This window comes from Bos mutus, chromosome 7 (assembly GCF_027580195.1).
Source record: "Bos mutus isolate GX-2022 chromosome 7, NWIPB_WYAK_1.1, whole genome shotgun sequence".
NCBI classification, from domain to species: Eukaryota; Metazoa; Chordata; class Mammalia; order Artiodactyla; family Bovidae; genus Bos; species Bos mutus.
In genome coordinates this window covers 62,000,416-62,027,505 of record NC_091623.1, presented here as the reverse complement: position 1 = coordinate 62,027,505, position 27,090 = coordinate 62,000,416, and the positions used below count along the sequence as shown (strand labels likewise).

At 52.8% G+C, this 27,090-nt stretch overlaps 1 protein-coding gene across 2 annotated transcripts; it reads left to right on the top strand.

The window, feature by feature from the left end:
• The first annotated feature begins 12,144 nt into the window (after positions 1-12,144).
• Positions 12,145-26,601, top strand: PDLIM4 (PDZ and LIM domain 4). 2 transcript variants are annotated; one of them, XM_005888373.3, is made up of 7 exons: positions 12,145-12,313; positions 16,777-16,928; positions 20,458-20,539; positions 25,104-25,285; positions 25,494-25,657; positions 26,041-26,158; positions 26,277-26,601. In XM_005888373.3, the coding sequence occupies exons 1-7, from the start codon at positions 12,221-12,223 to the stop codon at positions 26,479-26,481; spliced, it is 996 nt and encodes a 331-aa protein (XP_005888435.2). In that variant the 5' UTR covers positions 12,145-12,220; the 3' UTR covers positions 26,482-26,601. The 2 variants fall into 2 exon arrangements, with proteins under 2 accessions (XP_005888435.2, XP_070230117.1); XM_070374016.1 differs by lacking the exon at positions 26,041-26,158 and having other exon boundaries at positions 26,277-26,491.
• The last annotated feature ends 489 nt before the right edge of the window (positions 26,602-27,090 follow it).

Below are 27,090 nucleotides of genomic sequence, written 5' to 3'. Positions count from 1 at the left end.
AACTTATACACTATATACTTTTATGTCTGCTTCTTAAATTCAACATTATGGTTGTGGTAGTGCCCCATCTTGCTGTTTTTGGTGGTCTATCATTCTATTTCATTGCTGTAGGTATTCCATTATTTGAATATATCATAATTTATCCATTCTATTGTTGGCAAACATTTGGACTGTTTCCAGTTTTTAGTTATTTTAAATAAAACTGCTTTGTATATATTTGCACATGTACATTCTTATTTCCTAGTGGAAATAAACATTCACTTATGTAGAATATAAACCCAGAAGTGGAATCGCTAGGTCATAGGATATACACATATTTAGCTATAGTTGTTACTTCCAACCATTTTTCTAGATGGTTGTACAAAATTACTCTCCCAGCAGTAGTGTATGAAAGTTCCAGTTGTTCCACACACCAATGTGGGAAATCTTCAGGGGAAAAGCCAGGGTAAATGTGAAACTCACTACACATTATTCCCTTTTCTCAAGGATCATAATCCTTCAATTCTTACCTGCATTAGTTGTTCTCCAATGTCCTCAAAGAGTTGTCCTTTATATTTCATCCAAGTTTCTTAACTGTTTTTGGCAGGAGTATTATTCTGATACTACCTGCCACCATGGCCAGAACTGGAAGTTTTATTCGGTTCAATTCTGACACCGGATTAGAAAATACTGGAAAGGGATAGGCCCCACTGGCCCAGCTGTTTTCAGCTCCAGCTTAGAGTCTCAGACACCTGTGGCATCACATCCACATTCTGAATTAAGGTTCCCTATTTTCCTTTCTTCTTTTAAAATTTTATTAGATTCCAACCATGGGTGAGTAACTGGTAATAAACTAACTTCTCCACTGTAAACAAATACAAAGCTAGATAAAACATTTACAGTAACTGATTACAGGCATTGGACATCAAACAACCTTCATTCTTGAGAGAAAGGAAACACAAGAGGTGAATTCCACTTTCACTAAAGTTCTTTTCCTAGGGCATTTTCCAAAATAAGGCAGAAGGAAGTGGAGCCCAAACAGAGCAAAGTAGATGAGTAAAGGAAATAGAGATCAGAGATAGAGGTTACTGAGGTGGCTGAACTTGTGGGGCAGGATATTAAAGAGTAAGGAGGGAGCTGCATGGAGAAGGAGCTCTAGAAATCTGCCCAGATACACTCTTTGTCTAAGTTGCACAGTTGCAGAGAAAGACTCTTTGAAGCCTGATGGATAAAAAAAAACTCTGAGTCTGTGAACTAAACGGAGCTTCCAGAGTTCACACAGGGCTGAGACCTGATCTGGCCAGGGTGGAAAGACCTTGCTGAAAACCCTGAACATTTAATTAAAATCTTAGAAAGTCCATACCTTAGGAATAGGGCCACTCTAGCCATATAGACATTCAGAAAACGAAGATCATGGCATCTGGTCCCATCACTTCATGGGAAATAGATGGGGAAACAGTGGAAACAGTGTCAGACTTTATTTTTGGGGACTCCAAAATCACTGCAGATGGTGACTGCAGCCATGAAATTAAAAGACCAACCTAGATAGCATATTGAAAAGCAGAGACATTACTTTGCCAACAAAGGTCCGTCTAGTCAAGGCTATGGTTTTTCCTGTGGTCATGTATGGATGTGAGAGTTGGACTGTGAAGAAAGCTGAGCGCCGAAGAATTGATGTTTTTGAACTGTGGTGTTGGAGAAGACTCTTGAGAGTCCCTTGGACTGCAAGGAGATCCAACCAGTCCATTCTGAAGGAGATCAGCCCTGGGATTTCTTTGGAAGGAATGATGCTAAAGCTGAAACTCCAGTACTTTGGCCACCTCATGTGTAGAGTTGACTCATTGGAAAAGACTGTGATGCTGGGAGGGATTGGGGGCAGGAGGAGAAGGGGATGACAGAGGATGAGATGGCTGGATGGCATCACTGACTCGATGGACGTGAGTCTGAGTGAACTCCGGGAGTTGGTGATGGACAGGGAGGCCTGGTGTGCTGTGATTCATGGGGTCGCAAAGAGTCAGACAGGACTGAGCGACTGAATTGAACTGAACTGAGCCATATAGAACTGTGGTGTTGGAGGAGACTCTTGAGAGTCCCTTAGACTGCAAAGAGATCCAACCAGTCTATCCTGAAGGAAAACAGTCCTGAATACTCATTGGAAGGACTGATGCTGAAGCTGAAACTCCAATACTTTGGCCACCTGATGCAAAGAACTGATTCATTTAAAAAGACCCTGACGCTGGGAAAGATTGAAGGTGGGAGGAGAAGGGGACAACAGAGGATGAGCTGGTTGTATGGCATCACTGACTCAATGGATATGAGTTTGAGTAAGCTCCAGGACTTGGTGATGGATAGAGAAGCCTGGCGTGCTGCAGTCCATGAGGTCACAAAGAGTTGGACACGACTGAGCAACTGAACTGAACTGAGCCACACAGAATACATTACTTTACTTATTGAGGCCCTAACAAAGCCTCAATAAGATCAAATTAAGCCTCTGGTAGATTTACTGCCCAATGAAACAAACTCAACACTCCATAAAGAAGAGCATAATCCAGACTCACCAATGTACTGTCCACAGTTCCCAACATACAATCAAATATTACCAGACATATGAAGACACAGGAAAATATGATATATAGCCAGGAGAATAGAAACAGATTCAGAGATAACACAGATACTGGAAATAGCAGATAAGGACTTTAAAACACCTATTATAAATATGTTCAAGAATTTTTCAGTGATAAGATGGACATAATAAATGAACAGATATGCCATCTCAGCAGAGAAATGGAAACTGTAAAAAAGAACTAAATGGAAATTCTAGAACTGAAAAACATAATCTATAAAATGAAAGTTTTACCAGGTTGTCGTTAAGACTGGGTTCTGCAAAAGAAAAGTTCAATAAACTTGAAATCAAGTCAATAGAAACCATTTAAATGCAAACACAGAAAGAAAATAGACTGAAAAAAAGTGAACAGAGCTTCAGGGAAATGACCTGGAAACAATATCAGGCAGACTAGTATGCATAAAATTAGAGTCCCAGAAGGAAAGGAAAGAGATTATGGTGAAACTTTAAATAAAATAGTGACTAAAATTCTAAATTTTATTTTAAAAATTATTAACTCATCATCCCCAAAAGCTTAGGATTATAAAACCTCAACCAGGATAAATACAAAGGAAACCACATCCAGGCACATCATAATCAAATCTCTTAAAACCAAAGAAAACATCTTAAAAACAATGAAAGGCACAAACACGTTACATTAAGAGGAACAATGATAAGAATGAACACTTATCAATCATCAGAAGTCATGTAAGCCAGAAAACATGAAAACATAAAAAATATACAGCATATTAAATATGCTATTAAAAATCAACCAAGAATTCTATATCCAGAAAAACTATCTCTATAAAATAAATGAGAAATAAAAATATTTTGAATTTTTAAAAAAGCTGAGAGAATTTATCACCAGTGAACCTGCATTACCAGAAATGTTCAAGGAAGTTCTTAACGCTGAGGAGAAATGATACCTGATGGAAACTTGGCTCTAAACAAAAGAACAAAGGTCTGTAATAAGTAGATATAAAATATATTTTCTTGTTTCCTAAACAATTTAAGAGACAACTGAGTATTTAAAGCAAAAATAACAACTCTTCATTATGGAGTTCATCATGTTTGTAGCAGTAAATGTACAACTCAATCGAAAGGAAGGGAGGGCCAAGTGGAAGTATATTATTGTAAGGTTTTCACATAAAAAGGAAAGTTTATCCTTTTCTTCTTTTCTTTATTTTTCATTTTATTACCTTCCTCTTTCTAGTTATAAATACAATACAAATTTATTTACATAAAATTAAAACCCCGACAAAACACATAACCTAGAAAATGTAAATGTTTCAAAGCACTATCACCAGCGGTAAGTATCAGTAGTTGTGACTTAATCGTTTTAAAAGGTATTAAAAATCTGAACACATATACGAATATACCTTATTCTGCTCCATCTGACTAGATCCCTCTACTAGTCATGGGAGTTTTTCAATTGATTCTCCCGGATTTTATGAAGACACAACTATGATAACATCTGCCAGCAATGACCCTCTGACTCTCCATTACTTACTTCTTTTACTAATCCATTATTTCTTTTTTTTCCACCTTATAGTCCTAGTAAGGACCTCCAAGCAGCACTTCACGGCAGTAGTGAAGGGACATTGTTTGGATAATATCCGTTGTTTGGACGGTAATGGGAACTGTAGAGTTGGAGTCCAATATTGGCTCTTGGTTTCCAGTATATGTCATTTAGGGCTTCCCCAGTGGCTCAGTGGTAAAGAATCGCCAGCAATGTGTTAGAAGCAGGTTTACTCTCTGGGTTGGGAAGATGCCCTGAAGGGGGAAGTGGTAACACACACCAGTATTCTTGCCTGGAAAATCCGATGGACAGAGGAATCTGGTGGGCTACAGTCCATGGAGTGGCAGAGTCAGACACGACTGAGCACACACGCACACATATGGTATTTAACCAATAACCAATTTAAAAAGTTAATGTTTCCTCCTCTTCACGATTTTCCAACTTTTTACTGTGAATAGCTGGTGAGTTTTATCAAATGTCTTTTGGGCTGATCACAATGTTCCTTTTTTCTCTTTAATCTATTAATCAATGGATTTTATAATGTTAAATCAAGCTTACAATCCTAGAAAATCACCAAGTCGATAACTATTTTAACATACTATGGAAATCACTTTGCTGTATTCACAAATTAGATGGATCTGCGATTTTCTTTGCAGGGGGCTGCCTTGGTGTTAGCATAATAAATAGATCTTAACAATAATTGTGGGAACTCTGGCTCAGGAACACCACAGTTCTCAGAGAGAGAATGCTTGTGTTCCTTGGCTGGGCCAACAATGCTGCATGCTTGAACGCCCAATGTCACAGCTCTTTGTGGTCAGCTTGTTTAATCCTAGACACAGCTACCTCTCAGGGCCTGCTGGTTCCAGAGTTGTGGGCAGAGTCCATTCCAACATTCAGCGCATGTCCAGTTCCAGATCTGCCATTTTCCCTTCCTCTTCCCTGAAATGAGACAGTTCTTGCTTAACTCTCAGCACGTAGAAAGCTCATTATACATTCTCTTTGAGCAATCCTGGCTTCCCGAGTGGGAGAGGCACCCCTCTACACCCCCTCAACCCTGCCTCTCCTGTTCCTTAGGCAATCCTACCTTCCTGCAAATAAGATGATCTCACAGGCAGCAAACAATCTGATCGGGTGTTCTCTCAGCAGGGGCCACATCACATGTACACTCTTTGTAGTGGGTGGGAACAAGAGATGTGGGGTGTGAAGAACTCAGACCCCGACACTGAGGACTCTGCCCACTTCCCACTGCTGAGCCTGGGTCTGCACAGCTATGGGCCTAGCCTTGGGAGGAAAAGTAAGTGGGAAAGGATTTTTGAAGATTCCTGGGAGCCAAAAATATAGCCACCCAGGACATGAGGCTGACTCATGAATGGGCTCCTCCTGCAGCCCATTCACCCCATGGGCCTGGAGTAGCCTGAAGCCAGCTTCACCCTTCCAGGCCTGTATATGGCTTTTTCTGCTCTAATCCCCATGGCCCCCTGCACCTGGGTTCCCACACCCTGGAGCCAGCTGGCAGCCGCTGCACTCTAGGGGCACAGCTCTGCTCCACTCTCGTAGCAACACAGACGGCCAGGCTCACACCAGGTGGTCACAGCTGGGGTGTCCCAAAGCCAGGCCCGGAGGTGAAGTCAGCCTGAACAGTCCATGCCAGCCTGTGACTCAGTCGCTAAAGGCACCACAGGCACCAGTTGGCAGTGCTGGGCACCACCAGGCAGGGCATTTCATCAAGACAAATCAGAGACCAAAGTTGCTGGTGCTGTAGAGGGGTGGGTGGCCCTTAGAGACAGAGGATGCAGCTGGGACGACAGGCTGGAAACAGGGCCATGCTTGCTGGAATCTTGGGGAAGTCTTTGAGGCCTCCACCAATCTCATCGTGGTCTCCAAGACTCTTGGGTAGTAGGAGATAGAGACTAAATCTATACCAGTAAGAAAGGTATGAGGGGTAGGGGCTGCTAAGGTTCATCTTGAGGAGAAGGACTAGGAAGTCTGGAATTTAAATCTTTGAAGTTATCTCCAAATTAGGCTATACATTTTACATGTGTGTTACAAGCATTTAGTCATTCAAAACTCAGGCCTAAAATAGTGCCTGACTCATAGGAGGCTCTCAAAAATATTTGTTGAATAAATGACCAAAGCATAAATATTATAAACCATGATTCTTGAAACACAATTTTCAGGGACTTCCCTGGTGGTTCAGTGGTCAGCCCGCCAATTCAGAGGACACAGGTTCAATCCCTGGTCCGGGAACTAAGACCCCACATGCCAAGGAGCAACTAAGCCTGTGCGCCACAACTACTGAGTCCATGCACCTAGAGCCTGTGCTTCACAACATGCGAAACCACCGCGATGAGAAGCCTGTGTGCCACAAGAAAGAGTAGCCCCCGCTTGCCTCAATTACAGAAAGCGAGCGCACAGCAATGAAGAGCCCATGCACCACAGTGAGACCCAGTGCCACCATTAGGTAAACAAATAAATAAAAAAATCCTTACAACAAACATTGTTCTCACATTTTTTCCATATTTATTTCACTGAAAGCCTAGAAATATGGAAGTGGCCTGGCCTTCTCTCTGAGTGGCCCCAGTGTCAGCTCTAATGGTCAGAAGAGGAGGAAAGTCTTCAGTCAGGAGAACAGAGTGTCCTGGCCAGGTCGCTGCCAAACGTGAGTGTCTGTGGATGTGTGGCCTGGGGCAGAGCACAGAGCTAAGCTGTGCCAGGACTCCAGGCCCAGGGAGCGAGTCCCAAGCTGACAGAGGAGCAGTGGCATGTGTCTCAGGAGCCTCAGTAATTAGGTTCCTGGGCCGCCTCCCACGCTTGTTCCTCTTTGTCATCCTTGCACTTTCAGTAGTCTGACCTGCCCCTGACAGCCATGTCTCTCCCCCAGAGCTGCAGAGGGATGGATCCTGAGCCCCTGCTTATGCTAGAGTATGGTGATGGTCACGCCAAGGCCGAGAGCGTCTAGGGAACAGAACGGACCATCCAGTTGTTTCCTGATCCCTCTTCTGTTCTGCCTGGAGAAGCTGATTTGTAAAAGAAGGCAGCTTCTCTGCTCAGGGACCCAGTGTGGCTGGCTGATAGAAGCCTTCAACTTTCACGGGAAGCTGGTGAGAACCCCAGCATTGGGCCTCTATTTGGGGGCTACAGGTAGCAGCACTGAGGCATTTGGTGCTAGGAGAGGCTGGGTGATTCTAGGGCAAGCCGACTGTACCCTCTGGGCTGAGCAAGAAGCAGGAGAGAGGGTAAGCTTGTGGGTGTCTTTGAGGCAGGGGCTGAGACCACAGGGCCTTTGTAAGCTGCTTTCTTGAAGAAAGCACTCAGTTACATGGGCCTCACTCCCACCTCCATCAACCTGTTCTGTCACTTCCCTACTTGGGCTGGGCTGCCCCTGGCTCTCCCACCTGTCTGCTGCCTCCCTCCATTCCTCCCAACACTCTCCACTCCCAGGCCTCAGGGCCAGAGCCTCCTTGGGCCCAGCTGGGTAAACCTGCCCCTACCCTGCTGCCGGCAGTCCCTTTGTTGGGTCCCAGAGCGGATGGGTTTTCTCTGTAAAAACAGAGACAAAGCAGGTCCGACAGGGGTGCTATTGGGGACTGCAGGCATGATCAGGACATGTCTAGACTCTGATGCAAGGGACATGGCATAAGTCACCAATGCAGGGTCTAAACCCCTGATTGAGTGCATAGAAAATATGTGAGCTTGGGGTGGACGCTCACCCTTCCCAAGGCTGAGTTTCCTGATGAGAATTGGTTCAGCTTTCGTGTCTGCCCTGGAATCTGGCTCAAGGCCAGTAACTAGGCTCCAATTGTCAGAATTGGCTTTGTCCCTGTTTGGATCTTCAGAGGCCGGTTTTCTGTAGAGCCTCTAGCCTCTCAGCCCCCAGGGGGGTTGCGCCAGGGTGGGGAGTCCCCACATCTCCATGCCTACTTAATCAGGTCTAGGCTAAACACACAGCATGCATTCAAAAAGTTTGTTGAGGGATCAAATGGCACAAAACTAAAGCTGGGAAACTCCCTCTGTCACAGGCACGCCCTCCCCTGAGTTCTGCTGCACCAAACACAGCTCACAGGCCAGCTTTGTTCCCTCCTTGACTAGCCCTGTCATCCCAGGATATGTGGGGCATTGCCTTTAGTTCACTTCAAAAGCTACATCACTTCAGACCTTCTTTCCAGATGTTACCTGGTGCCCATGCCCCTGGCTGTCTCCTCCCCTTTGCTGCTGCTGCTGCTGCTAAGTCACTTCAGTCGTGTCCGACTCTGTGCGACCCCATATCTCCAGGCAAGAACACTGGAATGGGCTGCCATTTCCTTCTCCAATGATGCATGAAAGTGAAAAGTCAAATTGAAGTCTCTCAGTCGTGTCCAACTCTTAGCGACCCCATGGACTGCAGCCTACCAGGTTCCTCCATCCATGGGATTCTCCAGGCAAGAGTACGGGAGTGGCCCCTCAAATATTGCTAAGGCCTGCCTTGCTCCCTATCACTATAGGGCCAAGCTCTGGCCCTGCAGAAGGTCCCCACAGCCCCTCCCCATCCAGCCCTGCCCCAGACTGCTGTTCTTTCCACCCCGCACACTCACAGGTTCCTAGCCTTGATCAACAGACTGCTTAGTGAACAGACCCAAAGAAGGCCAGAGGCCATGGGTCCTGGAGTCGGGCCACATAGGCTACACTGAAACGGGAGTTTCTTGGGTTCTTCTTTGTGTACCCTCTGGGTCCTGGAGTGGCCAGAACTGTGGAGTGGGCATCCCGTGAAGACGAAGTGCCCCTATCAAGATTCAGATCTCCTTGGAATCCAGGCTATTGACTGACAGGAGAGGGCTGGGCCTTGAAGGAAGGCTGTATTGGCCTGAATAGAGCAGACTGTATCTAGAGATTTGTGGCCCCAGGGCCAGGACAGGGCAGGTTAGGGTCTTGGTTCTCTGGTCAGCCCCTGGCACTTCACAGGAAGGTATCCTCAAGGGCTGCTTCATCAGTTTCACTACACACCCCACTCAGGGCTGCTTCCAACTCTGGGCGGTCCCCTGGGTTGGCCTCAACTTCAGCCGGAGATTGTTCCTGTTTCGGCCCTTCCCTCAACCCCCACCCTAGGCTGAGTCCCAAGGGCATCTCCCAAGGGCATCTGTTCCTGCTAGAGCCTGCCAGTCCATTGAGGAAAAAGAATTGTAGTTTCTCCTGACCTTGGACAGATCTGGCCTCATACAGCAGGCCTGGGCATAGTGCCCTGAGCTACTTGAGGCTCCCCTGAAGGACAGGGCCCCTGAGCATGCCTCCAAGACGACAGGAACAGAAGAGCACAAGTCTCTGCTTCCTGGATCCCCTCATGCCCTGCCTCTCTCTGGGCCATGGCTGAGGGATGAGCTGTAATCATAATTCCTGTAACAACAATAATATTGTTACTAAGGAATGTTTTTGAACACCCTCTCTGTGGCAGGCTCTCTGTGGCTGCTGGGGAAACATAAATAAATAAGATAAACACAGTCTTTGTCCCTATAGATCTCTCTACCACAGCCTTGGGCAGGCATGGGCCCTGGCATATGGAAAAGCACTCAATATGTTTTTGTTGAATGAATAAAGAATGCATGAAGTGAGCAGTCTGGTTGTATTGAGCAGCAGAGATGCCTGGTGGGGTGTGCAATGAATAAGTGAAGGCCACCAGGGCAGAGGTGAGGCATGACCCAGCTGCCACCATCCCCACCTTGGAGAGGGCTCCCAGACCCTGTAAACTGCCCTGTGACCTGGTGCTTCAGCATGATAGGGATTCAGCAGTACAGCAATCCCCCAGGGAATAAGAGCAACAAGCCTGAAAAGGAAATTCTGAGAGTTTCCTGGAGGGCGCATTGGGGATGGACTGAAGCAGCTTGCCTAACTCACTGTCCAGAAGCAGGGCATCTCAGCAGTGAGCCTACAGTGTGACTCCTAAGAAGGTCTGCCTCCAATCTCCAGGAACACAGCCTTGCCCAGGCCTGTGTCCTGTGGGAGGGTGCTGTCCAAAGCGGGCCTCTGACGTCCCCTCAAGTCAGGGGTGCCATCAAGGACCCACTGTGGAGGATGACTGCCATGGACCCTGGAACTACCCCAGAAACTGCTCAATGAAATGGAAAAGTTTATACCTCTGATTTTGGAAGAGCCACTCCCCACCACACCCCTGTCTTTGACCCTAGGGGAGAAGCCTTCAGAGATGGATTACCCAGCCCAGAGCCTGAAGGGCTAGGAAAGACATACTCAAGTGGACCACCCCTGGACAGGGGTGATATACTTACCCCAAAGGAAGTAAAGAGGAAGGCGGTAAAGGAATTTCAGGATGGGGGTGGTGGTCGGGAGTCCTGGGGGTGTGTAAGCTGGGAGAAGTCTAAGGAAGAGTTTCAGGAATCCACTATGGGATCCCTTGGGCAGGAACTTCCTCAGCCTCCTGAGGTCCCACCTCCCCACAGCAAAGATCTGCACCATTTACATTCACCGTGGCTCTTGGAGTGCTGATGAGGCATCTGATCACCCAGTCATGCTGTGCACTTAGTTCTCAGATGGTCAGTGACAGTGTCAGCTGCTCCCAATCTCCACATCATTCAGTGGGGTCCAAGTCCTAGGGATCCTCAGGCCTAAGGGCCCCTGAGAGACCATCCAGCCACTGACTCTTTACTAGCCCTTCTGCTTGGTTGGTCCCTGTTGGACATAAGTCTGTACGGAGTTGAGCAGAAACCTCCTTGCTCACAGAATTGAAAGTCCGATGGCTGGCACTCTCTGGGTATGTCCCCCCAACCCATACATTCCCATATATATCCTCCAACACACACACACATACACACACACCACTGCCACACACACCACTCATGTTTCTCTGCCACCTGAACAGACAGCAAACAGCACCTCTTCTCCCAGAGAGGCATCCACGTTCCACCTTGAAGAGCACACCCACTTCCTTGGACTACCCTAAGTACGTGCCTCTCATGTGTCCTCTTTCTTGAGGTGTTATAGATCCGACAGATCCGTCTTACCCCATAACCTGTTAGCCTCCCAAGGGCAGCGTTCTTAACAGAAGTTGGACAAGAGGGCACACAGAGTTATCAAGAATGGCTAAATGAGGGGCCTCCTCAGGGTCTGGAACAGCACACAGTGCTTCCCTGATGTAGCCAGGCCGAAGTGTCCATGGTAGCCTAAGAGTGGTCAGTGGGGCCCTTACCAGGCCATAGCTCCTGCAAACGTGGCACCCTGAAGGACAACGGCACCCTTCATGGCACCCTGAAGGACAATGGTTGAGAGAGAAGACCAGGAAGGTCCCAAGTGAAGGGCTGCCCCAGATTCCACTCCGCTCAGGTACTTCACACCCCTGCAATGTGGCACAGCCACAACCCGAGCCACACTAGTTGCTCCTTTCCTAGGTAGGTAGCTTTCCAAAACTCCTTACAAGGGAGGATGGAAAAGGGCCATGAATGCAGGAAGAAAGCCCGGGAGGATAGGGCAGCCGGAGAAGGCCTGAGTGTCCTGGGGAAGCAGTGACACTTGTAAGGATAAGACAGGGCACCCAAGAGAGCCTTCCTGACCTCCCCAGACGAGGTCGGGTACTTTTTTGTCCCCCCTCCCATACTCGGCACTGCCCGCTGTCAACCTGAGTCTGTGACACTGGCCCAGGTGTGCTCAGGGGCAGGGCTCCCTCCTCGCAGAGGTGGGGCCCAGAACTGCCTGCCAGGACCCTGAGGAGGTTCGAAGCAGGGCGAGGCCCCATCCCCCATCTGGGCAGCCCCTGCCCCGCATCTTTCCCCGGGCTGGGGCGCCGCCCCTCAGAAGCAACTTCAAAGGACCCGGCTTGAGCTTCCGCAGCCGCAGAGCTGAGGCTCGGGCAGGATCTCGGACGTTGGAGCCTTCAGGGTCCGGGGTCTTGAGAACCTGGTCGGGGTGCCGGGCTGCAGGCGGTCGGGGCTGAGGGGCGGGTCCTCAGAGCCCCCCGAAGTGGGAGGGTCGGGTCAGCCGCGGGGCCAATCCCGGCGCGCAGGGAGCGGGGGCGGGGGCCGGGAGGAGGGGGGGTGAGGGGGCGGGCGGGCCGGGGGCGGGGCGCGGCGTCCAGGCGGCGGCGGGGACGGCGGCGGCTCCTCAGTGTCCGGCTCAAGCTCCGGCTGCGGCTCCGGCTCGCGATGCCCCACTCGGTGACCCTGCGCGGCCCTTCACCCTGGGGCTTCCGCCTGGTGGGCGGCCGGGACTTCAGCGTACCCCTCACCATCTCGCGGGTGAGTCCAGCGACCACAGGGCGGCGGGGTGGTCTTGAATCTTGAGACCCAGCCCTTGAGGTCCACTCGGGACCCGGATCCCCGACGTCCTGGAGGCTCGGAGGCCAAGCGTTGGCCTCGGTGACACACAGGCTGTAGAGGCGGCTTCCAGGCTGGGCAGCACCGCCCCAACCTCCTCCCCCTCTCCCTGGGCCTGCCTGCCCTGTCCCTCGGAGGACCCCTCCAAAGAGTTCACAAAGCAGCCTCCCTGCTGGCCTCATTTAGGGGGACTCAACCGCAGGCCATGGAGGGACCAAAGTCATAGGCCAGGGATCGGGACTGGTCAACAGAGGCCCAGAAATGCTGCTTACATTTGAACCCCTCCTGAAGATTTGGGGCAAAATGACTGAGAGACCCCCTTCCCTATCAAGGGTCCCTGCCAGCAGAGCTGTGTGACCCCAGAGAGGTCTGGGGTTCTCTCTGAAACTGAAGAAAGAAAGATCCAGCCAGTTCCCCTCTCTGGTTTTGGTCAGTCTCTCATTCATGACCTCAGTTGTCCTAAGGGGAAGTGACCAGGAATTTTTGGCTTCCAGGGGAAGGGGAAGCCTGTCTGTGCAGTTGTGAGACCCCTTCCCCACAAGACTCACAAGGCCAGGGGTCAGGATAACCTCAGCCCAGTTCCTCAAGTTTCCATGGCCATGCACTGCCCCAGGCTTAGGACAGCGGAGGAAGAGGAGGGGGCACAGCCCTGGGTGGTGGGTAATCCAAGGGGAACAGGGGAGCAGAGGGGAGGACTCGGGCCCTGTTAGGGGGCACCCAAACTGGGAAAGACGGGATTCTGGCCCAGCCTTGGGGTCCTGTATTTGAAGGGCCAGAAGAGGAGACCCAGACTCTGCCCTTGGAGTCCCAGTGTAGGGGACCAAGAAGACAGAACCCTGCCCTTGGAGGCTCCCAGTACGAAGGGAAGAAAGGCAGGGACCTGGGGCCATCCCCTGACCCCACACAGGCTACTTTGGCCTTCGAGACCCTGTGTCACGGGAACTGAGAACACCTTCCCCCACCCTTCCGCCACTTGGGGGCTGGACCAAGCTGGCTGGGCTTTCCGAGATGTCTTTCTAGTTCTTGGGAGGGGTTGGGCACCTGGTGGAGCATGGCATCATGGAATACTGTTTCTGGGGGCCAGGGTGACAGGCAGGCCCAGCTGTCCTGGGAGGATTCCTACATCTGCCCTCACCCCACGGCCACTAGGTCTCTGGGCCTGAGTGAGGTGGGCCTTCAGCGCATCCGGGAGCCTTTCATCTCCCACTTTCCTGAGAGAGCCCTGCGGGGTGTGGGTGTGTGTGTGTGTGAGGGGGCGGGAACACATCTGTGTCTGCCTGTGAACGTCATGCTGTGTGTCCACCCACCGAGGCAGGCTCGTGGGGGCGCTAGGCAGGCCAGCCGGCCAGGCACCCTGGGTGTGAGGCCGCTGACAGGCTCAGCGGCAGTGGCTGACGGCCGCAGGCGGCAGGGAGCAGAGACATCTGTTGCCCACGCGGCTGCCTGCCCGCTGAGGAAAGGCCTCCACACGTCACAGCGGCAGCAGCAGCGGCCTTGTTTGGAGCCGATCAGGATGCAGGCCGCTGGCAGGCAGACAGGCTGAAAAGAGTTTGCCGGGAAGAACCCCTTCTTTGTCCCCCAAAGTCACACAGCAGCAGCTCAGGCCTGAGGAGCCAGGATGGCTAAGCCTGGATTTGGGTGGGATCTGGGGAGATTTACAGGACTGAGGAGGCACAGGCCACGGCTTGCCCAGCAGGTACCTCAAGGGTAATTCTACAGACACTGATGATATGTGGGAGTGTCCTCACCAGGGGGGTTCAAAACCCAACCCCTCCCATGCTCATGGGGCTTCCCCCACCCAATGGAGGCAGCCACACTCAGACAGAGAGGAGGCTGGCTGTCTGGCAGAGCCGGGACTATGCAACCTCAGCCCACAAAGCCTCGGGGAGCCCCCCCAAGAAAAAACACTGTCCAGGGCTCCTTCCTTGCAAACTATAGTGACTGCTGCCTTGGCATCCTAATGGGTGTTGCTACTACCAGGTCCCTAGATGCCCCAAACAAATACCACCAACTGTATGCCCAACTCCCTGGAGGGGCTTTTTGCCTCTAGACCATGTAGAGTGACACAGGGGCTTGAAAAGTAGCTGCTATAGGTGAGGCCGCTGGTTCATGCCCCAGTCTCCCAGTTGACCTCCCTGCTCCTCTGTCTCTTCCCTTTATCTGTCTATCCTGCATTCAGCATCCAGAAAAATCGGCCTGCATTCAACTCTGTCCTGTGATTTCCCTGTTTAGAATCCTCCCTTTTCCCCAACTGCCCGGGAGAGATGCCAGCTTCTCTCCTGGGCCTACAAGGCCCGCAGGTCTGGTTCCTGTGTTTTTTCTGATTTCGTCTCTTCCATTCTCTGCTCACCAATGATATTTTGGCCACAGAAGCCTGCGTTTACTCTCACTCCAAGATGAGCCATTATACTTGCTGATCCTTCTACTCAGAACACCTCTCTGTTTTGTAGAAATGCACGCTGTGGTTAAGAGCAAAGGATTTGGAATCGGTTGGCCTGGGTTGAAATCCTAACTATGCCGGTTATCAGCTGAGTGTCCCGCGCTTCTCTGGGCTTTGGTTTCCTCATCTAGGAAATAGGCTTGCCTTGAGGACTAGTGAAACAATGCATGTAAAGGCAATTGGGAGAGTCACGGTTTCCTGGCCTTGCGCCCTCTCTGACCAGAACTCCCGAGCTAGCAGCGCTGGCAGAGCCCCAGCCACCCCTGCTTTCGAGAACTTCCTCCACCCACAGGGGCCTGAATGCACCCCTTGTACTGGCTGAGTCATCCTGCCACTAGCCACCCCCTGAGGAAGAAGACTCCTCTCCAAAATGGGGAATGGGGCAAAGTACCCCATACCCCAAACCTCTTTCTTCATCTGTAAATAAGGATGAGAACAGCCTCTGTCTCATTAGGTGGTTGAGAGGTTGCCATGAGCTAGTTATGGCTAAAGCACTGAGCCCAGGCCATGCCACAGAGCAGGTATCCATGAAGGAGAGGGGCCTGGCAGGGCCTTGACGGGGGAGGGTGGGATGGTGCCAAGCAGGTGCCTCCTCTGGGAAGACAGACTTCTCTTGGTGCCAGTGTCCAACAAGGGAATATTAATGGTGGCTGAGGGTATCATGCTCTAGAAGAATATTCCTTGGGGCAGCCTATTTCAGGGCAGGTCAGCTTGGCAGTGCCCACACCAGAACTCCAGCCAAGGAGCTGCCAGCACCTCAGCTTTGTCTACTCACTACAGAGAACTGGCTAAGCGGAGCCTGGCCAGGCTTCCAGGAGCTCCCGCCCCATAGGAACAGCGTCACTGACAGCTCTTGAGCCATAGCTTGACACTAGCAAAGAGGCTGGGAAGAATGAGGGTTCCTAAAATCTCTCTCCATAGGCTGTGCAGGGACCAGAAACAAGGTAAAGGACGTCCTATTGCCTGAATTCCCCCCAGGCTGCTTACTCAGGCATCCCATGAGTCTATCCCCAGCCTCATGTGACTCATGTCAAGGGATCAGCATTGAAGGAGGCTCCAGTGTGGACGCTGCTGACCCTCTGGGGTCCACAGTGGCACCAGGGTGGCCTCAGTGCCTGTCCTCCAGAGGAAAGGGAGCTGTGATCCAGGAATGCAGGTTGGCAGCTGGAAGTAGATGGCCCCCAACTTGCCTGGGGAGGTGACAACACAGAATGAGGTGCTAACACTGTTAGGGGAGCTAAGTGGTAAAGGGGACACACAGGGTACAGTGGGGCCCCAGATGAGAGGCTCCAAGGGGAAATGCCTCTGTGGAGAGCCTAAGACCTGAAGGATGACGCGGTAACTAGGGTTTAGGGGCTCAGAGGAGTGTGTTCCGGGTAGAGGTAACAGCACCTGCAGAAGTGTGGCGCTAAGAGAGAGCTCTCTGCTGCCTGTGAGTAATTCACGTGGTCTGGATAGGGTGTGGGTAGGTGGAGGTAAATATGGAGGGATGGGGATGAGAAGAAACAAGGTCACTAAGGGTTTGAGTGTCAGGTCAAGGGACTTACTATGTAGTCTGGCTGGATGAGGCAATGTAGGCTATGTGTCCATGTTTTGTATTAACTATCTATTTGAGGGCACATATCCCTGCGTGTCCCCTGCATGTCCATGGGCATATATGCAGGCTGCAAGAGTGACATCGTACTTGTTCCAGCCCAGAGGAGTCTCCTGTCTTATGCCATCATATCCTACCAGACCTCCATGAGCTGGAGTTGGGGCCTTTAGCGCAGAGGCTCCAGCCAGGCCATGTGGGAACTCAGTCAGTCTTATGGTATGCCCACCCACAGGTCACACTGGCAGAAGGGCCATACTGGCATGGTTCTGGGGTTGGCAGGGGTCTGCAGCAGAGCCTGCAGCAAGGCCATGTAATGACCAATGCCCAGCCATCTGGCTTGTCCATCCACAGGTCCATGCTGGTAGCAAGGCTGCCCTGGCTGCCCTGTGCCCTGGAGACCTGATCCAGGCCATCAATGGTGAGAGTACAGAGCTCATGACACACCTGGAAGCCCAGAACCGCATCAAGGGCTGCCGTGACCACCTCACACTGTCCGTGAGCAGGTACGCACAGGGCAGACTGAGCCAGAACAGTGGGGGTGAGTTAGGGGAGGGTGCATTCTGGGTCACCAGCACCCTGGGTGAGCAGGGCCTCACACAGCCTTTCTGCTTCTGTTCCCTGGCACCCCAGGCCTGAGGAGCAGCGCTCTCACAGGGGGTTGCAGGCACTGTTTAGAGATGTGGGTGGCTTAAGAAAGGAGGAAGCCCCCATTTAATCTATTGCTGGAACTATGTTGGGGTCTTATGGCAGGGAGTAGACAACCCCAAATCAGGGCTGAAATAAGACCTGGGGTAGCCTCACACTGGAGGTGTCTGTGGTGTTGATATCTGTCCTTTCCCCACCCATGAGTGACCAGCTTGATGAGCAGTTCAAAAAATTTTATCGACCAACACCTTGTTTAACCATCAAACTGATTTGATACAGTAAAATCTAATATAGGCTCCACTTTACATGTGAGACAACTGAGATTCAGAAAGTTTGGAGGGTGCTTCAAGTCACACAGTGGAACAATGGGGAAGCACGATCTGACTGACCTCAGGGCTCTCTCACTCTCACCAAAGACGCCACTCCCTCTGCTTGACTGCTGACCTGTCAAGCCTTGCTGAGGCTGATGGCAGTTGGCTGGGTCCTGCCTCAGCGGGATCTCCCTCCCCCTGTCTTCCCTGGATCCAGAGAAGTCAGACGTAATTACTCAGCTCTGCCACGTTCCTTGTTAACAGGGACTTTCCACGACCCCCTGTGGATGTATGTAGGCGAATCCTCCCCAAACCACAACGTGGCCAACCAGGCCTTAGAGCCGGTGGGGCAGAGGGTAATCCATTGGCTCAGAGCCGTTAAACATGGTGGGAAGGCTTCTGAAGTAGCCCCATTTGAGTCTGGCTCTGCTCTGGGCTGAAGTCAGGACCTCTGACTCTTCTCCGGGCTGAGTGGGTCCAACTGCAAGTCCAGGGCCTGGTACACTCCACCTGGCTCGCAGTGAGGAGGCCCTGGCCCAGGAGTTCAGCAGAGCTGGCCCTCTTCCAGACTCTGAGGGCTCTTAGGTACACGAGATGACCTCCATGAGCCTGCATTTCCTTCTCCATAAAGCACGATCACATTCATCACCCTCTCTGAGACAGGGGTACAGGCTGGCTGGGGGAAACATCAGCACTGCTCTGCCCACGAGCCACCCAACTTGGCTGGGTTCCTGGGCCCTGACTCACCTCTGGCCTTGACTCTGCTTGGCTGTATAAAGGAAGCCCTGGTAGTAGTGGGGTGAGGGGCAGGGAAGGCTCACAGGGGGCCTGATTCAGGAGGTCCACAGAGGGAATAATGTCAGGGGAGGGTGGCAGGATGGGGGCAGGGTGGAGGTCCCCCTTCCTTCCTTCCTTCCCTGGTCATTTGTTCCGAGCCAGGCATGGATGGAGCCAGGGGTCCCCTGACCTGTTCCACTCTGGGTGTTTCAGCTCCTAGATGCTGCTGGACATGGAGCCAGGGAGAGCACATTCTCTCCTATCACAGATTCTGGGCTCCAGCCCCAGCTCTGCACTTGAGAACTGTTCTATTCTCCAGCTGGTGACTTAGTATCAGAGCCCTTAGCTTCCTCAACTTCAAACGGAGGATCTGGGATTGAGTGATCATGACATACAAGGTCTGCTCAGTCAGGATGAAAAGCTGGGGTCCTTTCCCGCAGCCCCCTATCCCTAATTCTCACGCATGCAGATTCTGGGGGATCAAGACAAGGACCACCTTGACTTTCCGGGCCAGCATCTCTTGTCCTGGGGACTTTCTCACCTACAAGGCCCCTGATCCTGCTCTGTCCTGCCTGTTGTGCCAGCACTTATGCCTGAGGCCCTGACATGGGCCTGGCGAACTGGCTGGAGGGAGCTTCTGTGTGGAGCTCTGCCCAGGCCATCCTCCCTACCTACTCTCTTGTGTACAGAGAGCTCTAATCCTCCACAGACTAATTTCAGTTCATCACAGGATGAAAAGTAAAGTAAAGGCCCAACTTCCCTGCTATGCTTACTTTGTCTGGAACTCAGTCAGATATCCAGCAGTCCAAGCTAACCCACAGTGTCTGGGTACGTTCTGTAGGTTCAGGACCTTCCTGGCATCAGCTCCAACCCCAGGGCCTCTGGTCAGATCCCTGTCACCTATTACATGTGACACAAGATGGATTTGCACAGCCCACCCTTTGGGGGACTTAAAGATGGTAGATAGAGCTACCTGCCCAGCCTAAAGTATGGAGATCTGGGGGTGGAATTTGACATACAAATAAGCCTTTCATTCCAATCTGATGCCTTGGGCTACTCTCTTGGCTCTGGGTACTTTGTACCCTCTGATCCTTAGACCTCAAGTTTGTACCTCTCTTCTGGGCAGGACTTCAAGGAAGTATAAGGCCAAAGAGCCACACGAGATGTCCTAGGTTTATCCCGGCAGAGTTCTGAGTATGTCCAGGCCATAGTTAGAGCTGTGAGCTAGGGCAGTAACGGGAGCATGGCTGAGGGTGCTGGAGCCAGATGCCAGTGGGGGTGGGACAGCACAGCCTTGATGCCACAGGCCTCTGAAAAGCTGTGGAGGAGAGAGGTAGCCTGCAGGGGACCAAGGAATGGGCAGTGGTGGGCAAGAGCAGAGGGACTGTGGACTACAGGTGTGGTCAGATCGTTAAAATCCTCTTCTGAGTGGAGGGAGAGGGGCAGGGTTGAGCTGCTAGCCCAGTGGTGAGACCCCTGAGAAGTCCCAGGAGGCCCTGTGGGGTGGAGTTGGGACATTATTCCCCTTCGATGTAACCAGCCTCACTCACATTCACCTGCCAGTCCAGGGTCCACACACCCTCCTGGCCTGCCTTCTCACAGGACTAGTTGGTGACAGGACTGGGCCCCAGGCTTGTAGCCTCTCGGCCCCGCCTGCCCCACTGATGGCAGGTTTATGATGTTTTTCTCCCTCCTGAGTGGTGTTTGGCTTTTGGTTTCTATGGCGAAGCAGGAATTTCCTAATGGCCTGTTTCCCATCTGGGCTGGGCAGACATTGGTGATGACTCTGCTGGCGGCTACAGGAGGGGAGGTGCACCCCACAGAGCCTCCATCTCACCTCCCCCCACAGTCCCCGGGTGCCTGACCCGCAGGCCTGGGCAGAGCTGTGGATGGAAGAGAATGAGCGGTGGGCTCCCAGCTGATCAGTGTGTGAGGCCTGGCTTGCCCCACCCCGCCGTGAGCTTGGCCCTCTTTGTGTGGAGCTTCCGTAAGCGACAGAGAGGGTGGAAAAGTGGGGAAGCTGCAGGGCTTCCCTCCTAGGAACCAGACCAGAGTGGGAAGGAGCAGCTGGTGGAGAAGGGACACACAGCCTACCCCAGAATCCTGAGCTGTGTCTCCTTGCCATAACGGCTGCCATTCTGGTGCAGGGGAAAGTGCTGGGGTGGTATCCTTATCCATGCAGAGTAACAAGCCTGGTGCAGGGTGGCCCTGGGCCCAAACCCCAACCCTTCTTGGTCCGCGTCCCAGGCATGGTGGGCTAATAAGCAGAGATTTGTGACCATCCTAATTTCTGCCACAGGCCTGAAGGCAGGAGCTGGCCCAGTACCCCAGAGGACAACAAGGCTCAGGCACACAGGATCCACATCGACTCCGAGGCCCAGGTTTGTACATATACCACTTGACCTGGCCTGGCCTGGCTCAGAGCAAGCCCGGGGCAGAGAGGCTGGGCCTCACCCACAGGTGTAACTGCGGATGTCCTCACCGTAGTTCTCAGGTGCCCACGCCAGAGACTGAAGCAGAAGGCTTCTCTGAGCCCTGTCAATGCCCCTTCAGGTGCTCCCCAGGTGATGAGTATCTGCAGTGGGCTCTGCCGGTACCCCAGGCAGTCCTGGATTCTGAGACAATAGTGCCCGTGATGGGCAGAGACTGGGCCAGGCTTTGACTCAGGGCTACCACCTACCCAGCTGGGTTTCACTCTGTTGCCCAGTGACGCCAGATCAGGAGGAAGTCACCAGGCTTGGGGGCAGGGTGGGGGACAACCACAGGCTGTGGAGTGACCACAGGCTATGGGGTACTCTTCTGTCTCATCCTAACCTTGGGCACCTACCTGGCCAGAGCCAACCTTAGAATATAAGGCACTGCCCTGCCTATCCAAGACTGAAGTTTTCTCCTGGCCATTCTGCAGTTGCAGCTAGCAGACCTCATGCTGCAGGCCTGTCTGCTCAGTTACCTTTCTGTGTATGACGAGAGTCACAGCTATGGTGCTGTCCTCAAGGAGTGTAAGGTGGGGCCAGGCTGCTTTAGGGCCTCATTTTGCCATGGGCCTGAGGAGTAGCCCAGGTGGCAAGGCTGAGGTATCCAGAGTGGACTTGACATCGCTGGGGCCACAGAGTTTAAACAAGGTGGAGACTCGACTGGTCTGTGATGGATCCAGAACTTGGGACCTAGCATGTGGGACTATCTGTCTCTCCATGGCGGCTTTGCTGTATGTACCAGAGGGAAGGGTGTGGCCTCGCCCTCACCATCTATCCCAGTCCCCATCTTTCTCTGATGTTTGTTCCCAATCTTGCTTTTACTGGCATCCCTGAGGCGAGATATATACCATATACAGGAAGTGCCCATTCTGGAAGGGGAGAAGCACCTAGCAGTTCCGGGATGGCAGAAGCCAGGGGTCGAAGGAGTCCAGAGAGGTATAAAACTCAATCAAGGGATCAGAGAGGACTGGAGGAGGGCATATCCAAGCCATGACCTGAGGGTCTGGGAAGAATAAGGCAAGCAAAAGGGCTTGGAGAGAAGTGTGCCACATACAAGTGAAGCACATACAGAGGCTCAGAGGTGAGATTGTGCACCAGAGGTTCAGAGAAAAGTCCCAGGGGTGGCTGGGGGCAAAGGGGAGGGCTGAGGGCTCTCAGTTTCCTCTGCCCCGGACCTCAGCTGTTCTTGCAGAGATCTGTGGCCACACCCGCGTCTCAGGAGCTTGCACCTGGTAGTCCCATGGACCCATGGGGACAAGAGGTGGGAGACACAGACAAGTCAGCCAGGCCTGATGTGGGGCTGAACAATGGGGACAGCGTGGTGCAGGCCCCCAGCTCATGTGTGAGCCCGGCACTCACGTGTAAGTGTCAGGCTTTGCAATGTGAAGCTCAGGTCTGCTGAGTCCTCAGGGAGAGGCTCTGGGCCAGGGGGGCTGGGGTCTGGAGGGCAGTTGCCCCTGCCCCCACACTTCCCCTCACTGACCTCCTCAAGGGCCAGGCTGCTGTTGGCTCAGGCTGGAAGCAGAGGGATTTTCCAGGAGCAGCAGGGCACCCCCTTAGCTGCTGCCCCCATTTTGTACTTAAAAGGTCATGAGCTCTGTGGGTGGCGACAGAAACATCCCCACCCAGCCCCTGCCCTGTCGTGTCCTCAGTAACACAGACACAGGGCCCATTGTCCCCAGACTGCTCCCACCCTCTGCCTGCAGGGGGGACGGGGGTGGGCCCAGCTGGAGCCATCACAGGAGGGGAAAACCACAGCTGGCCCTCAGACCAGCACAAGGTACCCTGGCACTCACCAACTGGGGTTTCAGGCCCTCCTTCCATATAGGGTCATAGAAGACTTCTCTCAGGCCTCACATGGGAACACAGCCCAGAGTGAAGGAAGGATGGTGATCAGGAAAGGTTTCCCAGACAGGGTGGCATTTGAGCTGAGAACCAGGTGATGGTTTAAGGCAAGCCAGGTGCAGCAGGCAGTGCAGGACTCAGCCTGTCCTCTCCAGACAAGCAGAGAGCCAAAGCTCAGCCTCTGGGAGGTACCACCCGCTCACATGGATTTAGTGCTCACCTCTGTCCCAGTTGGGTGTCCCAGATTCTGACCACAGGCACGTGGGAGCTGATGAGCAAGCCCATGGTTACCCCCATGCTGTGGAGTGACACATCGAGGCTTCAACAACTAAATCAGCAGCTGGCAGGGACTCCGGCCCCGACAGCACACGGGCACATCATGGAAAGGGGAAGTTCAGGAGTTGGGGCTCAGGAATGCTCATGAAAGCCATTCATCCAATGATGGATGCATGCCAGGCACTACGCTCAGCGCTTTATATGCAAAGGTCTCATTTTATACCCACCAGGAACTTATGATATAGAAACCATCGTGCTCCCCTTTCACAGGTGAGGAAACTCAGGTTCACAGAGGTAATATAACTGGCTCAGTGAGTGAGTGAGAAAGTTGGGACTCAAACCAACACTGAGGTCATCACGTGTGTCTTAACCGCTGAGAGGCTGCTGCATGGGTGGCCATGGGAGGGGCAGGGGCTCTGATGACCCTGCAGTAAACCCCCACACCCTGCTGGGCAGGGGTAAGTGGAGGGCCTTCTTCCTCTAGGTCCTTCCAGCCCTGCATCCTGTTGAAGCCTCCTTTGTATGGGGCCCAGCCCTGCCCCCACAGTCCATGGCCCATCTGGTCCCCATTAGAAGCCAAGCCAGCCCCGGCCTGCCTGCCCTGCAGACACACGTGGGAGAGTGCTCAGGTTTCTCAGGGGCTTTTCTTGGACCCAGTGGGGTAAAGGTTTTTCTGCTGCTGTTGCCTCATTGATGGGGGCCCACCTGGGCAGCAAGAGACCCTCTCCTTTGTCTTTTAGGGCGGGAGAAGCTGGGACTCCAACCCTACCCAGTCATTCAGCTGCTAGTTCACCCATTCCTCATGCTCCTGCCCAGCTCAGAGCCTGTAGAAAGCAGCAGCTTGGGCAAAGCCCTGCAGGCTCAACTGTGCCCCAGCTGGAGGCTGCCCGAGTCCTAGGCTTGCTCTTTCCCCCGGTGGTAGGCCACCTCTTCTCCCACCTGACAGCCCTGTTCACACTGTAGAGTGGAGGGACAATTTATATGTCTCCTCCCAGACTGAGGCTGAGGACACCTTCACAGCCTGGGCTCTTGGGCCCTACCCTAAAGTCAGGGTGCTCTGGCCACCAACTGTGTCCCTGTCAATGGATAGGGACATGGTCATCCCCAGCATGACCAGCTCTGGCTCCAAGTACACATAACTCTGTGTGATTAGGTGTATGTAGGTGGACTGGCTGATCCATGTATGTTGCCTTCCTTCATGGGTATGTCTGTAAAGGTATTGTGAGAGTGTGCATGCCTGTTGTCATACTGCTGAGGACAGGCCTGTGTGCCTACAAACTAGAGGCAACACAGCCCTGAGCACTGCAGGGACAAAGGTCCCCAGTCCCCATTCAGACCTGCACCTGCAAAGAAACTTCCCTCTTCTCTTGGGTTGAGGAGGCATATTCAGGGCATCCCTCCCCTAGATGACTCTGTCATGGGCATCAGGCTGACTGTGGGGTCGTGGGATGGGGAGCTTTGAGCCCTGGCCTGCTTTCTGCCCCTCATCTGCTCTATCTATGGAAGGCCACCCATTTTTTGCCTGGGAAGCAGGAAGTGGGGGTGAAAATACAGGCCTAGAGGGGGCTGACCTCACAATGGTACCTTTTCTTAAAGAAAAAAAAATTTATTTATTTGGCTGCACTGGGTCTTAGCTGCAGCATGAGGGATCTTTGAGCTTTGTTATCATTGCTTGCTGGATTTTTAGTTGTAGCAATCAAACCCTTGGTTGTGGTATGTGGGGTAACGTTCCCTGACCAGGGATCAAATCTGGGCCCCCTGCATTGGGACCCCAGAGTCTTAGCCACTGGACCACCAGGGAAGTACCACAATGGTACCTTTAAACCTCCTGCTCCTGCCGAAGGGTCCTGGGACACAATGATCGATGACCCTTCCTGGCTGTAGAACGGGAGTTCCTGTTTTGCATTCCCAGCCATGGGCCCATCTAGTACCCAGCGCGGTTCTGACAGGTAAAAAATACCTGGCACCAGGACCACCTTCGCAAGGAAGCCACACACTGTGCAACAGACACGCTGGCCTTAAAAGGCTTCTTGGGATGGTCCTGCCCAAACACCACCCACATGGGCACTGGGAGTCAGAACCACCACAGGGCTCATGAGCCAAGGTTGAGTCTCAAGGATTCAGGGCTTTTGTGTCTGACTTTCCATAAGCATTTCTCATTTCTTCAGGGGTTGAACCAGGCCCAAGGCTCAGCCTTTCCTCCACAGACCTGTTCCCTGACTAGACACCATAGCCCAGAGATGCCTGAGCAAGAGTAGCCAGCCAACACCCAAGAAGGCTTGGCGTAGCTGGGCATAGGTGGGTGTACCACAGAGGGTCTCCCAGTGCCTCCGTTTTCTCTCTCTCCTAGGATGGCAGTCCACTGACAAGCAGGCGGCCCTCAGCCACCGGCCTTGGGCCAGAAGACGGCAGGCCAGGCTTGGGATCTCCTTACGGGCAGTCACCTCGCCTCCCAGTCCCTCACAATGGCAGCAACAGTGAGGCTACTTTACTGGCCCAGATGGGTGCCCTGCACGTGTCTCCACCCCACAGGTAGTACAGAGGCAGGACTTTTGATGCCCTACCCAGTTCCCATCTTAATTCCTGATCCCTCAAAATCTCACACCAGGTCCCATCTTGACCCTTAACCTTGGGTCTCAGCTGGTTGCATTCTGACTCATGAAACCTCACCAGAACCCTGAACTGGCAGGGGTAAGGCTAATACTGCAACCCTGTCCCTTCGTGCATCTCTTTCGTCCAGCACTGACCCAGCCAGAGGCCTTCCGAGAAGTCGCGACTGCGGAGTCGACCTGGGCTCAGAGGTGTACAGGATGCTTCGGGAGCCAGCCGAGCCTGCAGCTGCGGAGCCCAAGCAGTCAGGCTCCTTCCGCTATTTGCAGGGCATGCTGGAGGCGGGCGAGGGCGGTAGGACTCTTTTCTTTACCCCACCTGCCTTCCCACTCCTTGAAGTAGCAAACTCCGCCCTCCGAACCTGTCCCATCCGGGCTTTCGCGACCCACCATCTTGCTTCCCAGCCATTAGCCCCTCCCACGTGTCCCGCCTGACTTAGCGACTGAACAACAACACGTGTTCTCTGCGCCTCCTCACACCCCTCGCTGCACCGGGGCTTTCTGATTACCACTCCACTTGTATCGCAGCTCCTCCTTTCACGCCCTTCTAACCCCCTCCCCAATCTCTGTGCGGGTGGCTCCGGAAGTAGGGCGCAGCCCCGCACTCCGCAGAAGTGAAGTTTCCCGCTTTTTCTGACCTCCGCAATGGGCTCTTGCAAATCGCTCTCTGTCTTTCAGGGGAACGGCCCGGGCCTGGCGGTCCTCGGAACCTCAAGCCCACGGCCAGCAAGCTAGGCGCTCCGCTGAGTGGCCTGCAGGGGCTGCCCGAATGCACGCGCTGCGGCCACGGCATCGTGTGAGTACCTCCCCTGCCTTCCCCACCTGCCCCCAGGGTCCTCCGTCGGAGGCCCTGAGTAAGGCGTGCTTTACGGAGCTGTCAGCCCCTGACGCCGTCCTCTCCGATCACCCACTAGGGGCACTATCGTCAAGGCGCGGGACAAACTCTACCACCCCGAGTGCTTCATGTGCAGCGACTGCGGCCTGAACCTCAAACAGCGCGGTTACTTCTTTCTGGACGAGCGGCTCTACTGCGAGAGCCACGCCAAGGCGCGCGTCAAGCCTCCCGAGGGCTACGACGTGGTGGCGGTGTACCCTAATGCCAAGGTGGAACTCGTCTGAGCCGCTCCCAGAACGTCGCATCCCCGCCTCTGCTGCTTTTAACGTCCCCGCCCGGTCCGTGTAAATATGTGTTTGCGCCCTGGCTCTCTAATAAACTTCCTCCGCTCCGCCTGCGCTGTATCGGTGCCCTGGCCTGCCTCCTTCCAACACAGGCTCTGGCTCCAGAGTGCTGCACTGGTTCAGATGCCAAGCATTTTCTCAGGCACTAGGTATAACGGTGAGCAAGATATATACTGTGCTGTCTGGCTCAGATGGTAGAGAATCTGCCTGCAATGCAGGAGACGTGGGTTCGATCCCTGGGTTGGAAAGATTCCCTGGAGAAGGAAATGGCAACCCACTCCAGTACAGTTGCCTGGAGAATCCCATGGACAGAGGAGGCTGGCGGGCTGCAGTCCATGGGGTAGCAAAGAGTCGGACGTCACTAAGCACCTTAGTATACCTGTCCTTAAGGAAGCCACAGCCTGGGTGGATGGTGAATCATAGGCGCAAGTCTATTAATAGGGAGGGGAGGTCTGAGGTGCTTAGTAAGGGGACATCACTCCAAAAAGGTTTGATCTGGATGGAGTCAAGGAAGGTGTCAGCTGGGAACTAAGGGATGAGGGAGGGAAG